This window comes from Folsomia candida, unplaced genomic scaffold (assembly GCF_002217175.1).
Source record: "Folsomia candida strain VU population unplaced genomic scaffold, ASM221717v1 Fcan01_Sc063, whole genome shotgun sequence".
In the NCBI taxonomy this organism is placed as follows: Eukaryota; Metazoa; Arthropoda; class Collembola; order Entomobryomorpha; family Isotomidae; genus Folsomia; species Folsomia candida.
Window position 1 is genome coordinate 203,885 of NW_019091255.1, and position 14,911 is coordinate 218,795.

The 14,911-nt window shown below is 38.9% G+C and overlaps 3 protein-coding genes across 3 annotated transcripts in view; 1 reads left to right on the forward strand and 2 right to left on the reverse strand.

Moving 5' to 3' along the window:
- The first annotated feature begins 114 nt into the window (after positions 1-114).
- Positions 115-3,166, forward strand: LOC118433612 (leucine-rich repeat-containing protein 45-like). Its single transcript, XM_035845705.1, has 2 exons — positions 115-373; positions 763-3,166. Exon 2 carries the CDS (start codon positions 796-798, stop codon positions 3,130-3,132), a length of 2,337 nt encoding a protein of 778 aa, XP_035701598.1. The 5' UTR covers positions 115-373; positions 763-795; the 3' UTR covers positions 3,133-3,166.
- Positions 3,167-3,575: 409 nt separating this feature from the next.
- On the reverse strand, positions 3,576-5,229 carry LOC110862642. Its single transcript, XM_022111857.2, has 2 exons — positions 4,806-5,229; positions 3,576-4,729 (listed from the first exon to the last, which is right to left on the reverse strand). Exons 1-2 carry the CDS (start codon positions 5,089-5,091, stop codon positions 4,212-4,214), a joined length of 804 nt encoding a protein of 267 aa, XP_021967549.1. The 5' UTR covers positions 5,092-5,229; the 3' UTR covers positions 3,576-4,211.
- Positions 5,230-5,548: 319 nt separating this feature from the next.
- Positions 5,549-14,911, reverse strand: part of LOC110862640 (vesicular acetylcholine transporter) — a 40,345-nt gene continuing 30,982 nt past the window's right edge. The window contains exons 3-12 of the mRNA XM_022111855.2: positions 9,969-10,160; positions 9,691-9,863; positions 8,175-8,346; positions 7,700-8,101; positions 7,597-7,624; positions 7,299-7,518; positions 7,086-7,208; positions 6,654-6,993; positions 6,471-6,528; positions 5,549-6,361 (exon numbers count right to left, since the gene is read on the reverse strand). Coding sequence (XP_021967547.1) covers positions 6,225-6,361; positions 6,471-6,528; positions 6,654-6,993; positions 7,086-7,208; positions 7,299-7,518; positions 7,597-7,624; positions 7,700-8,101; positions 8,175-8,346; positions 9,691-9,863; positions 9,969-10,160 — 1,845 coding nt within the window. The 3' untranslated portion in view covers positions 5,549-6,224. The remainder of the gene's footprint in view (positions 6,362-6,470; positions 6,529-6,653; positions 6,994-7,085; positions 7,209-7,298; positions 7,519-7,596; positions 7,625-7,699; positions 8,102-8,174; positions 8,347-9,690; positions 9,864-9,968; positions 10,161-14,911) is intronic.

Sequence of the window (14,911 nt, forward strand, 5' to 3'; positions counted from 1 at the left end):
TTTGTCACCGCATATAACATGACCAATATCTAAATCACGGCATATTATTGATGAGATGACAAAGGAGAGAAAGTCGGACCCGAACCCCCACAAAACTTTGTTTGCCACTACTTCCACCAAGGTGACGGACAATGTATGTACATATTTACGTACTAGGTGAATGTTTTGATTTGATACATGTGCACAAGTATTTTTTCGTAATAAAATTGCAAGTTGTGAACAAAATGAATTTCCCTTTCAGTTTTGTTTCATTTCTACGCCGTATATTAATTTTAGTGCTTTGAGAATATTTATCATGAATTTTAAGTTAATCGCAAACTTCCTTATCGCCAATGGTGAAAGTCAGCACGGGATTTGACGGGATATTTTCAAGGTAATGGTATCGAATCTTATATATAAGCTATTGCATTTTAATTTAAACGACTTCATATTGCAAGAGAGAAGAATCTACAATTTTTGTTTATGTACGTAAGTGTAAAATTAAAATTTTGTAATGTCGTCGCTTGAACCTGACAATAACAAAGTCAAGACAACGCTTCGTCTTTTCACCAATTTTACCTGATATGAGTGAAATTTTTTTTACACGTTTCCTCCCAGTAAACACAGCCACATTTGTTGATTGTATAATTTGTAAAACGTGGAACATCATACAATCTATGATGGAATAAGGGTCTGATATATGTAGGACCACTCGTCGCATTAATGTAAACTTTACATAATTACATTCATATTCCCATGATCCATACCGATTTTTCATTACAGAAGAGATTTATTCAACTTTACCTCATCAAGAAGATGACAGAAAGACGGAGAGGCAGAACCAAGTCGTCCCCAAAGGGTGGAAAAACTATACAAAATCCTGTCATCCTTGAGCAAAGTTCCGGGGCCACGTCGTTCCGCCAAATGAACAGCGTACACCTTCCACCCTTAACATCATCCCCCAACGGCACACACAACAATAACCATTCTCACCGCCCTTCTTCATCCTCAATTAGTAAAACCGATCTGAGGAAGGAATACAAGCGCTACTGCAAACTATACTCGAGCGAACCACTCGACATTGTGGCTGGCCCCTTAGAAAAAGCGAGTTATCGAATGGACGCTGTCGAACTTGATCTCAAAGGCCGAGGTCTCCGAGGTGTTGACTGCATCGCGCTGGGAAAAATCCTTGCCATCAATACGACCATTCACCACCTCAATTTAAGCGATTGCCTCCTCTTACCGCAAGGATTTCAAGCCTTGTTGGACGGACTGGGGAAGAATTCTTACCTCAAAGTGCTCGAACTTCGGGGAAATAATATCCAGTCGTCAATGGTTGAAAATTTGAGCACCTTCCTAAAAACTAACCACACCCTGAAACAACTCCTCCTCGAGTGGAACTGCTTGGGCTGTTTACGTCCCCTCTTTCAGAATTTTTGTGACGCTCTTGCCCTCAATAAAGGTTTGGAACGCTTAGATTTGAGGAATAATCAGATCCTGGATGAGTCAGGAACTGACATTGCCAACGCCCTTAAACAGAATGAGACGCTGCAGAGTCTAGACTTGCGATGGAATTCGTTGGGTATTCAGGGAGCTAAAGCGTTATGGGATGCGGTCCAACGGAACCAGAAACTTCGTAGTATGGAACTTTGTGGTAATTTTGTCCCGGAAGAAATAGTGCGACATATTCAGTCCACTTTGAATCAGAGGAATGAAAAGGAAACAATAATTCAAGACTTTTCCAAGAGGACGAGCATGCTAACAAACCAACTGCAAAGGACGGAGGACAATTATAAGTCTGAAATAAAAAATATGCTCACCGTTTTTGACGATGAGGAAGCAGAACTCAAAACTGTGATTCGTCAAGGTCAAGTAGAAATGACGCATTTGAGTCAAGAGTTGATTGACGAGAAAAATTCAAAGAAAGTCATGGCCCAAGAAATTAATAAGTTAAGGGACGAACTTACTAGTGCTTCTGAAAGGGAAAAAACTCTCCGAGAATCACTGGAAATCAAAAGCACTGAAATGCTCATGCTGGAACAGGCCGTAAAGCTTCAGGCGGAAGAACTTGGGTCACGATTTGAAGGGAAAATATCCAAAGTGACGAAAGATCTGGGTTCAATTCAAGGAGAAAATGACAAATTAAGTCTCGACCTTAAAGATTCTCTTGCCACGATTAAAGAAAAAGATGCCGAACTTTCAATACTACAAAATCGGATCGAATCTCTCAAAGCAGGTAGTAAACGAGCTGAAGTCCTCTTTGAAGAAAGAATTCGCAAAGAGAAGGAAAATTGGCTCAACTGGAAGGAAGAAGTAGAATCACATGAGCATCAAGAAACCCAACGGTTACAAAATCAACTCCAAGACATCCAAAAAGGGATGCAAGCTCACGTCCAAACCCTCGAGAACAAAAGGGCAGAAGCAGACGAAGAAGTAAATCGTTTGAAAATGTTATTGTTCACGGACAAGACTGAAGCAGAAGAAAACCTGAGTCGATTAAGATCTTCCCTGAATGAAGAACATTCTAAAACCACGGAGAGCTTGCTAAATCAGATTGATACCCTTAAAAAATCAGTTGAAACGCACGAGGTCGAAGGCAAACGGTTGGACGCCTTAGTTCGTAAGTTGGAGAGCGACATGGGTTCCCTCACGAGGCAAAATGAACACTTAAAGCAACACAATACAAGTTTGGAAGAGGAAGTCGCCGAGGTTCGAGACAAGATGACAGCAACCCTACAAAAAGCGAGGAACGAAGCGAAAGAGTATGCAGAACTGGCGAGTAAAGAGGAAACCACGAATAAATCGTTACGCGGACAAGTGCTCGAGATGCAGGAACAAATCGCCGTTCTGACCATGCGACTTAACCGATCCGAAAAGGAGAGAGCGAGTGAGGCGGAATTTTGGGGACATCAGCTCGGAAGACGGGACGAGGAGTTGAAACGTTTGAAAGAGGATGACATGAAACGGGCCGCTTTATTGCACGAAGCTTTCACGTCTTATATGCGATGCACTTCCGCCGCGACAGGACTGCCCATCCCGCTAAGGAGTTATTTTGATAAGAGCAACGAGGACAAAAATGTGCAATCCAGTAATCCTGCTAATATTAGTATTATGGGAGATGGTGATGGAGGAAAGGGTGACAATATTAATTAGTCGTGCATATTTTACCAATAAAAACTTGAAATACGGAGAAATTATTAATTTTGAACTTAATTTATTAAATACTTAGAAAAATAGTAAATACCAAGATTCCTAAACTTTTTAGCTCGTTTCCGTGGAGTGAATGTATTAGGATTATGTAATAATTAGATTATGTAAGGATGGGCCATCTTTTAAAAATTATTAAAAATTTTCGAGTTGGGGACAGGCACGCATTTTTTGGCGTTGTCACCCGTTGTTGGGTGAGTGAGAAATTATTTTAAAAATTATTTTTGCTACATTTTCTGGGGACTGCTTTTAATTTTTAACTCGATTGCATATTACATATGTGATATTGATGACCATTTTTGTCCCCGATACTTTTATATATTTGTACACGTATTTATATGCATATTTTTATAAAGAGCACAACCAGGTAGATAATTCGAGTTCCGGAGAAAAAATTTTCATTTGTCTAAAACTTGACAAAATTTTCATTATTAAATTATCACTCCCACGATAACGGTGGACCTGGAGGACGAAGAGGAGGAGGATAATTTAGTTCTGGAAGATTTTGTAATTGATGAGGTAGCAGCTGCTGGTGCAGATTCAGAAACCACTCCTGCTGATACCGAAGATGAGTTGTTAACGGTATAAGTTTTTAAAATCATGAGGATGTCAATTTTTGTCAAGTTTTTTTAAAGATAAATAAACATTTCTTTATCTGGAACACGAATTATCCTCCTGGTTGTGGTCGCTATCTTCATAAAAATATGTATACAAATAAGTGTAGAAATATACAAAATTATCGGGGGCAGAAGTGGTCATCAATATCACATAATATGCATTCGAGTTAGAAATGAAAAAGTCCACCGAAAAATAATTTCTCACTCACCCAACGACGGGTGACAACGCCAAAAAATGCGTGCCTGTCCCCAACTCGAAAATTTTTAATAATTTTTAAAAGATGGCCCATCCTTGGACAACCTCATTACAAAATCCTAATACATTCACTCCACGGAAACGAGCTAAAAAGTTTAGGAATCTTGAGTAAATACTTTTTGTACACCGCATATTTTTTATGACATTTTATTTCATTTGTGGTAAAATTTAAAATCCATCTCTGCCTCGTCGTCTTCTATCGGGTTGTTAAATTTGTCCGCAGCACTCGGACTGGAGAATGTGATGGCGGACGAGAACTTATTTCTTCGCCCTTTAGGATTTAAAATTCGTTCATTGGGTCCACCACCACTACTAATTTCTTCATTATTGTTCCTGGATTGTTGTAGTAATTCTTGAGATAATGGACCAGGCTTGTTTTCTTCTGCGTCGGAAATAAGGGGATCCTTTTCCTGTAGATCGGCCGACTCTTGGGACGAAATTACGACTTTGGGGACGTTCATTTTCTGCACTTGTTCTCTGAATTTCGATTTTTCAGGGAGGGTAATACCGTTGGCGTCTAAATATTTAGCAATTCCTATTTGGAAAAGTTGGGGATGGTTTTGGTACAACCAACTCATGAATTTATCCGCTTCCTTCTCCTGATTTGGAGTGCAGAGAATGCAAGAACTCAAAAAGTAGGAGGCCATCCGCGGCCTCATCCATCGGCCGACTGAACGGATAAGAGTTTTATTAAATATTTATTAATTAGTGGAACTATTTATAATTAAGTATAATATTTTACTGACCTGGGTCACAAGGTCCGTCGTACAACAAACAATTTATGTGCATGTTGAAGAGATAATCGTCACTAATATACTTTTCCAGTGAGAGTTGGTCCAACTCGGGCTGATATCTTGGCGTATTGAGGGCCCCATTAGCGAGTGAGATGCTTGTTAAAAATACGACTGCACCAGCGTACATTATGCTGGCAGATTTTATTCTTTCCATAATTGTAATGATACAGTTCCGATCGCAAAAAATATTTAAATAGTGAAATACACAATTAACTACAAGGTTAATAAGAAGCTGCATGCAATCCCTTTTCAACGGAGAAGGTATGAAGATACTGAATTCTAGTGATCAGAGTTACTTAACTTTGGCCAAGAAGATCCCGAGATTGCAAAACAATAGGGGACAAGAACCTGTCCATCCCACATGCAATTTTAGCATATTAAAAATTTAGCTGGTAAGCAGTTTGAGATATTGCTAACTAACTGTTTTTATTTAACTGGTGATGATAAAACTGCCCCCGGGTGGATGTTGTTATTTGGACGCAATGCAGAGAGATTCCGTTGGAATCACGTCCTAGTAGATGTGTTGTTTATTATTATGGTCACACGTATATTCTGACAGGTTTAATTGTTACCGTTGATCAGGAAGTCAGTCATGTACATATGCAGAGATACACATGAAGGGTTGATCTTGTATCTCGTTTATGATTTATGATGAGCTTAATTACTAGGAAATTAGGTATTACACACACCCCACATTCATTTATTTTTCGATATATATGCGATATATTTATTTATTTCTGTAATAGCGTATGTGGATAAATTATTGAACATTTAATCATTCCTGATTTGATATGCACCGATTTTCAAGATATGAATGTCACCTTTTCTACTGCATCTAGACTGTCTACGTGTAAATACTCTAATAAGTTACTAGTGTGATATTACATAATTTTCCTGCGATTCTCATCGAAACTTCGTCCCTGATACATGTTTATTTATTTTCATCGTGCATTGCACAGCAAGCAAGATTTAATTTCTTTTTCATTCGATCACATACATACACATTCATAAATAGGTAAATCTTTCTTTTTCGACTAGAGATATCTTTGTTTGTTTGTTGTTTGTCACATCAAATTTTTACGTTTAGGTACAAGTTGACTAGAGATTGAGTGAGATCTTGTTCTTGTTCAAGCACCAGCACTACTGAACAATATGCGTATAAGTATTTGTTTGTTACCATCACATTCAATTATTACAGCTCTGCAGTCACACGTCATTCACATTTATCCGTTACTACTCTTACTACATAATTCAACATGTTTACGTGCTATATTGGGTGGAATTGTTTTATCTAGTTTGCATGTGCATACCATTATTTCACATCTACAAAGAACTACGAATTGCGCAATACTTTCCTTCGTTGTGACACCATCATTCCAAAACCTTCTTCATCAGCTCCAAACTTTGCTGGAGGCTTTGGCCGAATTTTAGGGTTGAGGTGTACGAACAGGTGCGAAAGGATGCCAAGCAGAAAATGATTGATGAATTCTGCGGATTATAGGATGCACCTGTAAATTAAAAAATATAATTACAACTATTAAACTATTAAATAACTAATAGTGAATTATATTAATAATTAGCACACGTAGGTTAACACGTAGGTTATCTTTAACTCACCATACCCGTCCTGCACGACAGCCCCGTATCCCATGAACTGGTCTTGTTTCGTTGGTAGCTAGAAAAAAATATACGTAAAGTCACGTTATCCGTAACAATCAGGACTGCAAAATCAGAGGTCGACGCCGCCAATTATTCGTTGGCGTCGACCCCTGATTACAATATGTAAATTATTCCTTCCACCTGACTCGTTGAGAGAGAAAAGTGGTTAGCAATCTGGAATGTTTCGTCATCAAACAGCTTCGGAATGTCCTTTCCCATGTCGATGGATTGTTGCCGGAGCCCCATGAGATGGACGTCGATCCCTTCACCCAGAATGTTTTCAACCATCACGGTCGTCTGCTTTTCAACGGCGTGATGAAATTTTCGCATTTTTTCCATCGAATCATCAGTGCATCCTGGTTGCATGGATTTGACCCAGTCAAGTGCTTCCATTGTGGTTGAACGGATGCAGTCTACGCGACCAAGTTTATATCGTCGGGTTGATCCGCTTTCATAAGTGGCTACCATTTTCCCGTGAAGGCTGAATGAAAAAAATGCAAGAATTAATCAGTATTTGTTCATATTTGACCATTATCTAAATACCATACGCAATGTATAATGTATGCATCTCACTTGAAGTAAGCCAACTGTAATGCCAATTGAAGATACACGTCTGGGCTGACTTTGCACTTTTTGATAAAGTCCTTTCCATAGTTTTCGAATCGATACACCATCAAATCCAAGCTGTCGATCAATCTAAAATTGATTTAAAATTTTATATTTATTATCACCACCTCATTTCATTATATTTTACTACTGCGTCCATAATTATTTATTTTCATGTACCCATCAATTTCCGTGCAAGCCTCCCTCACCGCAGATTTTGTATCGGGAGGCGTTGTCCACTCCAGTTTTATTGGTGCAGGTATATCGATAGGTTTGTTTTCAGAATCCACAACATCGCCGTTTGCATTATGTTTCTCTGAGGTGCCTATATTCCCATAAAATTCGTCGACAAGATTCAAAACTCCGATACCTTCGGCTGAAGAGTGTTCGTAGCAAAGGCCTACATAAAAAAATTTAATTTAATTCATATTAATTTTCCAATTAGTATTCTGTACAAGTCTTCTATTTATCAACTCACCTACCACACCGTCCGACGAAATGACAAACTGTAATTTATTCAAAATACATAAAATTGGTTGCAGTTTTTTTTCAGCAATTATAAAATAATAGATAATAAAAACCTGTAAAGTTTTGTCGAACCAACGATTCCCCGTGTTGAAGCTGCTCCCACCTCCGTGCAGCATTTGATGCATCATGTTCGTCTCATCTCGATCATTGGTCCAGTGTCTCCCAACATTTCGCTTCTTTTGGTTGTACGGACTGTTAAAGTGCTGTCCGGGCAGAGGGTCATCTAAACACACGATAAAGTAACACGTCTCAATTTCCTCGATGGACTGTTTGTTGACATCATCTCCGAGAAGTTTGATCCGTTCGTCGGCCCACACTGGTCGCTTCTGACTTGTCAGTATCCCAATCGGTGTCTCATTATTGCATGTTTCAGAGAGCACAATTTTCTTCAATTGGCCATAAATTTCGGGTGTTGTGAGCCTCCGTTCTGCCGTTTTTATGGGGCAGGTGAAGAACTATGTATAACATTCAAACGTGTTAAATACTTATGAAAATACTTTTGAAAACCTCTTAGAAGAAAGAACTGACATGTTTCTTGTAGGCCACGATGATATGATCGGGAGAAAGTTGAGACGTGTCTCTTCGAAAATCACGGGGGATGCTGGGAACTCGGTATGATGTAAAGAGTCGATAATGCTGTGCCATGCATAACGGTTGACCAGGCTCTCTTGATGCAGCTTTCTCCACGGGTAGTTCTCGCCTGAAAATAGGATATTACATATATTATTGAAGAAAATCACAGATTCCTGTTGGTGCACATGCATTATTATGAGCAAGTCAGAGTCTGGGATTGAAAAAAGTTGTGGCTGATGAAAGTGAAATATTAGAAGAAAGTGAGTTTCGAATCTTTGTGGAGAGAGTGCGCTTTCTCCACGATTTGGGAGAGTCGCAATTTTCTTGTGGAACGCGTATAATTTTCATGTGCCCTGTATTTCACATTACTAAATGCACACATACATTTTGTGTATCTTCATATAAGGTATCTTAAATATTGTTTGCTGTTAAGCCCTTTTATCCAAAGGCATGCAAAGTAATTCATTTCCAGGAAATCTGTTCCAGACTTGTAAAGAAATCTGGTAAAAGTCATAGTCATAAATGCGTAATGAACTTGAATGAAAGTATTTTTTAACAAGATCCAATTCGTGAAAGCAGATACTTTTCCGAGAAAAGGAAACGAAAGCAAGTCGCTTGAGACTGGCCAGGAGAATGAACAAATTGAAAAGACCTTTAACAAGACAATTGAACTGGGAGTCGTTGAGAAACGAAAGAGGATTTTCAAGTGCAAAAAAGTAACAATGAGAAGTGGGAACAATACCAGCTCAACGTTTGACATTTAAATTCCGGATAACTTTACGGCGAGGGGATGAAATGAAATACGAGGAAGGAACTCACGGCTGAATTGAAAGGTTACAATGTTCTATTCAAAGTTGAAGGAAATGTAAACAAGATCGGATGCGACTTAATCTGACATAAGAGGATTATGTATGTACATATGTACGAGTACATAACCGTCGTAGTGGAGATGGTGCAAGAACATATGCTATGTTTTATGCTATTCGGACGTTACGGAGTTTTAATGTTTTGAGCCAATTTAAAATAAAGCAGACACATTGACGTCATTATAAAATAGAAGAAAGGATTGTTTTTCACTTCTTAAAATTATTTTGCAAGTCCACGTGTCCTTTTTTTACTAACATTGTTTCTCAGAAGCTTCTAATTTCCGGACCTGCTTTCTCTTCCCTGCTGCGTTGTTTGTGTAAGAATTACGCTTAAAATCAACATTTGAGATACAGCTCAAAACAAAACTGTTTGAAATCCGATATTCCTGGAATTGTTGTGCCTGCCTTGTAGGGAGTTTATGCAACCAGTCTAAATTTACATAAAGCAAGGAGGATACCCGGTGAGATGGTACATAGACAAAATTTCTACCCAACTGGATATGTACATACACTGTTTCTCGTTAGGATTATTAACACTTTCCACGAGGCAGGCAGACAGATTTGAATTTTAATAAGCCCTTTCTGTCAACCAATATGACACATACCGATCCAAAATGTCCTTAAAATCCAACATGTAGGTCACCAACTTGGCGGCGAAGAGGAGCTGATCATCCACACTTGGAAAGTGCTGAGGGGGCCACACCCCACCTGGGTTGCTGTTAATTGGCAGAGATAACGGATTGTTCATGTACATGTCGTTCAGCCACCACTCGTACGCCTGTCAATTAGCAATTAATTCTCTGAGACAAGTTAAATTATATAAGCTTCACAGAATCATCACATTTTCGTGGTACAGACGAAACTTCTACGAACCATTTCTTACCCAGTTTTGCATCTTCATTTGTCTCTCGGTCAATTCATTTTGTAATTCGGGTCCTTCATTTTCTGCCAATTCGTGTGTCAATTTTTCCGCTCGTTCATACTGCACGGGAGTCAGGATTGGCTGAATGGCTTCCAAGTAGCGTTGTAGCGTTTTGTCCAAGTCGGGAACGGGGAGTTTGGGTAAATCGGGTTGCTGTAAAGTACAATTTTTCGGATGTAATCTACAGTTTTGAAACTGCATGCATAACTTTCCTGGAAATTATAGTCTGCCTCATTAGCGTAGGAAAGTAATGGAATATTTGTTTTGCCGTAATTAGTTTTGCACAAAGTTGTTAAACACTGGGCAGAAAAGTTTTCAAAGTGACTTGATTTGCATATAAATAGGTATGGTCGTCTGTCTTGGAGTGATGAAATGTAATTTAGTAAAGTCAATGGTGATACATGGAAAACAAGGTCTCCAACTTCTAACCAGTTTTAGTTTAAGTCGATTTTCGGGCTCAAATTGGTTTTTTATTTTCCATTACATGACATGACAAGAAAGGAACATTGAAAACCTTACAGATTTGACCAGTGTCGAGTGTAGAAAACACGTAGTAAATTTGGAAAGCGTAAAATTTGTCAACTTTATGGCACGTTTTCTCCTCTTCAGATGCAAATATCTCTGCCAAACGTGAGAATTTGGAGATGGTGTCATTTGCAAATTTCATACTAATTAAATTTGTGATCGATTGACACCAATTTGGTCAAAATCCAAACAAAGCATACGTTGGGAGACCTCTTTTGTTAGCTCAAAGACAACAAATAAACCGATATACCATAACCATACATCATGTATATTAGGTGCACATACATATAACTGACACATGTACGTACCGGGTATCCTAATTAAGGACACGTAATTGACAAAATGTATTACTTTCTCCCACCAAAAGCATTAGTCATCCGTCCATCGAGCAGAGTGGTTGATTGATTGAGATGAAAGTGCTACACGACCCACAAGGAAAGGCTACATACATGATAAAGGTACACACCTACTACAAATAGCGACCGAGATTGATTGATGTGCACAAAATACTGCTCCCATCTTGTCCTGCACCGTGTATCATATTTAATTACGGTTCGTTATGTCGTGCTAATTCTTGTATGGAAAGCCTACGTAATCAAATTATTTTGTGATGGATGGGATCAGCTTTTTAGCCCGAGTCAGGGCTTATGGAACCGTCATGTCCGTCCGTCCGTCCGTCCGTCTGTCCGGCACGATAGAGCCAAAACGGCTGAACCGATTGACTTGAAATTTTTACCATATGCATATTGGACAAAGTTAGGAAACGAGTTCGAAGATGGGCGAAATCGGTCAAGTGGTTGACCGGTGGGGGTCATCGGAGTGGGTGGGGTATTATGCACCAAATTTCAAAATTGTCGTAGAAGGCTGAAATTGGGTACAGAGGTTGCTAATGGCTCCTAATAGATAAAAATGACTTTAAGTTGGAAAAATTTTCATCTTGAGGGACCCTATGGGATGACCCATACTGATTTTTCAAAATCGTCATAACAAGCTGAAATTTGGTAGAGAGGTTGCTAATGGGTCTTAATAGAAGAATATGACGTGGAATTGGTAAAATTCTTATCAGGAGCGACCCTATGGGGTGACCCATACCGATTTTTAGAAATTACTTTAAAAACATTAAATCCGGCAAGGTCATACCTAATGGCTTCTCATGAAAGGATATGAAGTTAAAAGTGAGCGAATTTTAACCAGAGTGACCCTGGAGGGTAACCCATACCATTTTTTAAGTTTAATTTTTTCCATCTGAAATTTGGTACGAAGGCTAAAGACCACTTCTTGATAGCAAATATAGCTGTGGAAGTTCAAAGTGGTAATATTATGCCGGTCAATTCGGAGAAAAATTTAGAAACAGCTAGGACTCACGGAGTCAGGGACTCTGTCCCTGACTCGGGCTATATGGAGTCTGCACTGTAGGTTTTTAATTACGTGTGTATCATCCTCCCTTTGCAGTATTTATGATCAGATGAAGTTCGTAAATTAGTCGGAGTTATGAGACTACTTTTACAAAAAAATGATTTATATACACATTTTTTTACAAAAAAATATTCCCTGTTGAATTGATTGCATGCCCCCACACAGTTTTTTGGAGGAAAAACTTTTACACTTAACATTTGAATTCTAGACAGCTAAATAGGTAGCGTAGGAGTGAAAGTTGAATGGAGGAGACGCGACTAAACTTTATTTTTTCGAGATAAAAGTTTTCTTGGACTTGTACTTTACAAGGACACGAAAGGAAGAAGGAGGAGGAGATGAGATCTTATCTGTGTACCTACACATATACGTCGTCGTCCTCTGCTAAAGATGCTGTTGGCATGAGGAGAAAAATCCACCTTCCTTTGTGGATTTTGGTAATATCTGGCTCTCCTAAAACTTTCCCTCAACAGGGAAAATGTTTATGTTACCAGTTTTTGCTTTCTCTGGGCGAGGATTGAGGATTCCCCTTGAAACATCACTCAATTATTTATTCCCCTAAAATTGGAATGTACTCTGTCTCTCTCGAATCCAAATCCTATATGTTCTTCATACGTATACCGCATTTATACATAATCGTGGCTACGTGTATCCTCCTTCGACAGAAATGGAAAATCATCGATTTTTGATTACGGAATCTGAAGAGATGCGTCATTGTATTCTGTTTGAGTTGGATGCGAAAAAACAACAAAAACAAAATCAATCTTTTCTTATTTTAGTTTATTACTTGCAGTGGAGGTCGACCAAAGTATGGTTACAGATTTTGAGCAAACTAGTGTTAATCTATCACAAATTTAATTAGTATGAAATTTGCAAAAGGTACGATCTGCTAACGCTCAGGTTTGACAGAGAAATCTGCATATACGTGCATTAAGGCTGACAAATTTTACGCTTGCCAAATTTACTGCACCTTTTCTCCTCTTCGGATGCCAATATCTCCGTAAAAATTGGCAGATCGTACTTATCTTTTTGCAAAATTTCATACCAATTAAATTTGTGATCGATTGACACTAGTTTGATCAAAATCGGAAAGAATACGCTGGGGACCTCCATTGTTAGTTGCACAATATGAATCTCCAATTTTGTCAAGGACTGGTCACACCGCTAAGAATTGGAAGGATTCCTCCCCATCCGTACATTTCTGACGTTTCTAAAGTGCATAAATATTAATGGCTTGAAAATGATTTGTGATGGGAATTTTTGCAGGTGTTCTTGTAGAATGATGCCATATCCATCATTGTCATTTCCACTGCAACACATGGGGCACACATATTTATCCATGTAAAAAAATTGGCTTATTTTGGGGTCGATACCGTCTTCTTCTTTCGTTCGTGGCGTTCGTGCCAAGAATAAAGCATATTTATGCAATGAATGAAGGTCAAATAACTTGACACCACCGCAGGAAATATTATTGAATTAATTGTCCGTGGTATATCCAATAATTTTTGTAAATGAGCTTATGTATACCATCACCACTTTGTAGATCCAATCTACCAACCAATTTGGTAAGCTGTTCCAAATGTCAATCAATAAAGGGAAGACATGACTCAGTTTTCAATCAAACTGAATGCACAACTAGCCTAAAATGGAGAAAGAGAGAGAGAACGGAGACAATAATGAAGCTAATGTCGATGCCATAGTTCGTTATCATTCTACTCGACCCCCCCGTAATTTGTCTGACAATGTGAGTGAACCACTATTCTGTCAATCAATTCAGCGCATCAATATATTACTATTCTGCCCACCGCACAAAGGCAAGACATGCTTTGGGTGAGTGACATTTTGGGACAATTTTGGGACAATTTTATTCCGAAGGACAATTGCTGGTTGGTAATAAGCGCAAAATTCTGGATATACACTAACCGACCACCACATCCAATATCACACAATTTATCTGATATGGTGTGCATTGTTAAGTAGTTGTTTCCAACATTGACACCTAATAGCCAGCAATATTGACCCTGCCAATGTTGATTTTGATCTCGGCTAATAAATTTCTTAGAAGAATTGTCATTGTTGCTTATTGTGGCGGCGGTTGATTGAGTGGGGTGGGTCGTCGGGATGAGGAAAAGTGTGGACAGCCATAAGTGATTTATTTTCCAGAGAGTTCCCCTCTCCTTCCGCCCGTCCTTCCTTCCTCCGATATCGGATTGCATTCGTCCCTTAGTGCGTACCCTCTCGTCTCATATGACCGGAACGTGGCTCATGTTCCTCCAACTTTAATACACTGACCTTAATGGACTTTGTCTCTAAATCCTAATTATCTGTGACCTTTATTACTTTTCCTTCCTTGCGAACAAACATCAGGAAGGGAAACGGTGGCTCGATCCTGGTGGAAATAGACTGAGAATCCAATCTCGTCTCGATTTTATTTACAGTAATTTCAGAAAAAGGATACACACATCAGCATCAGGTTGAAAATGAAACGGGTGTCAAGAACATAATATAAAAGATATACAAATATTGTCGCAGTGATAAGAATTGATGTTCATGTGTGCATATGTGTGTTTGAATTGGCTCAATTCTACGGTAGGTAATCTAGGATAAATTGTCGATTTCCTCGTAAATATCACAATAAAATCTACAGATATTTGTCGCATTATTGCCTTTCATGGCCTGCACCTCGACAAACAAACCGAGGAATGTTGGTCGAGGGGAGGTTAAGAATTTCCCACAAAGGAAGTTGAAGGGAGCGATGAGGTTCCTTCCTCCTGCAGCACTTGATTATGTTTCGTAATAATAATGTTATTCATTCTGCAACAAAATGCATCCTGCTTCTGCTGGTATTATAAATACAAGCTAAATTTGGTATACGAGGAATTATGATGGGGAAAGGGTGCAGGTTTGAAGTGTGTGGGGTGCACGGGGTTGTCGAGTGGATGGATTTGAGAAATTTGGAATTTGAA

Excerpts from the sequence above, each read along its gene's own strand:
- LOC118433612 (XM_035845705.1), top strand. The coding sequence starts at position 796 with ATGACAGAAAGACGGAGAGGCAGAACCAAGTCGTCCCCAAAGGGTGGA.
- LOC110862642 (XM_022111857.2), bottom strand. The coding sequence starts at position 5,091 with ATGCAGCTTCTTATTAACCTTGTAGTTAATTGTGTATTTCACTATTTA. Across the intron at positions 4,730-4,805 it reads CGACGGACCTTGTGACCCAG|TCGGCCGATGGATGAGGCCG; the intron begins GTCAGTAAAATA and ends TTATCCGTTCAG.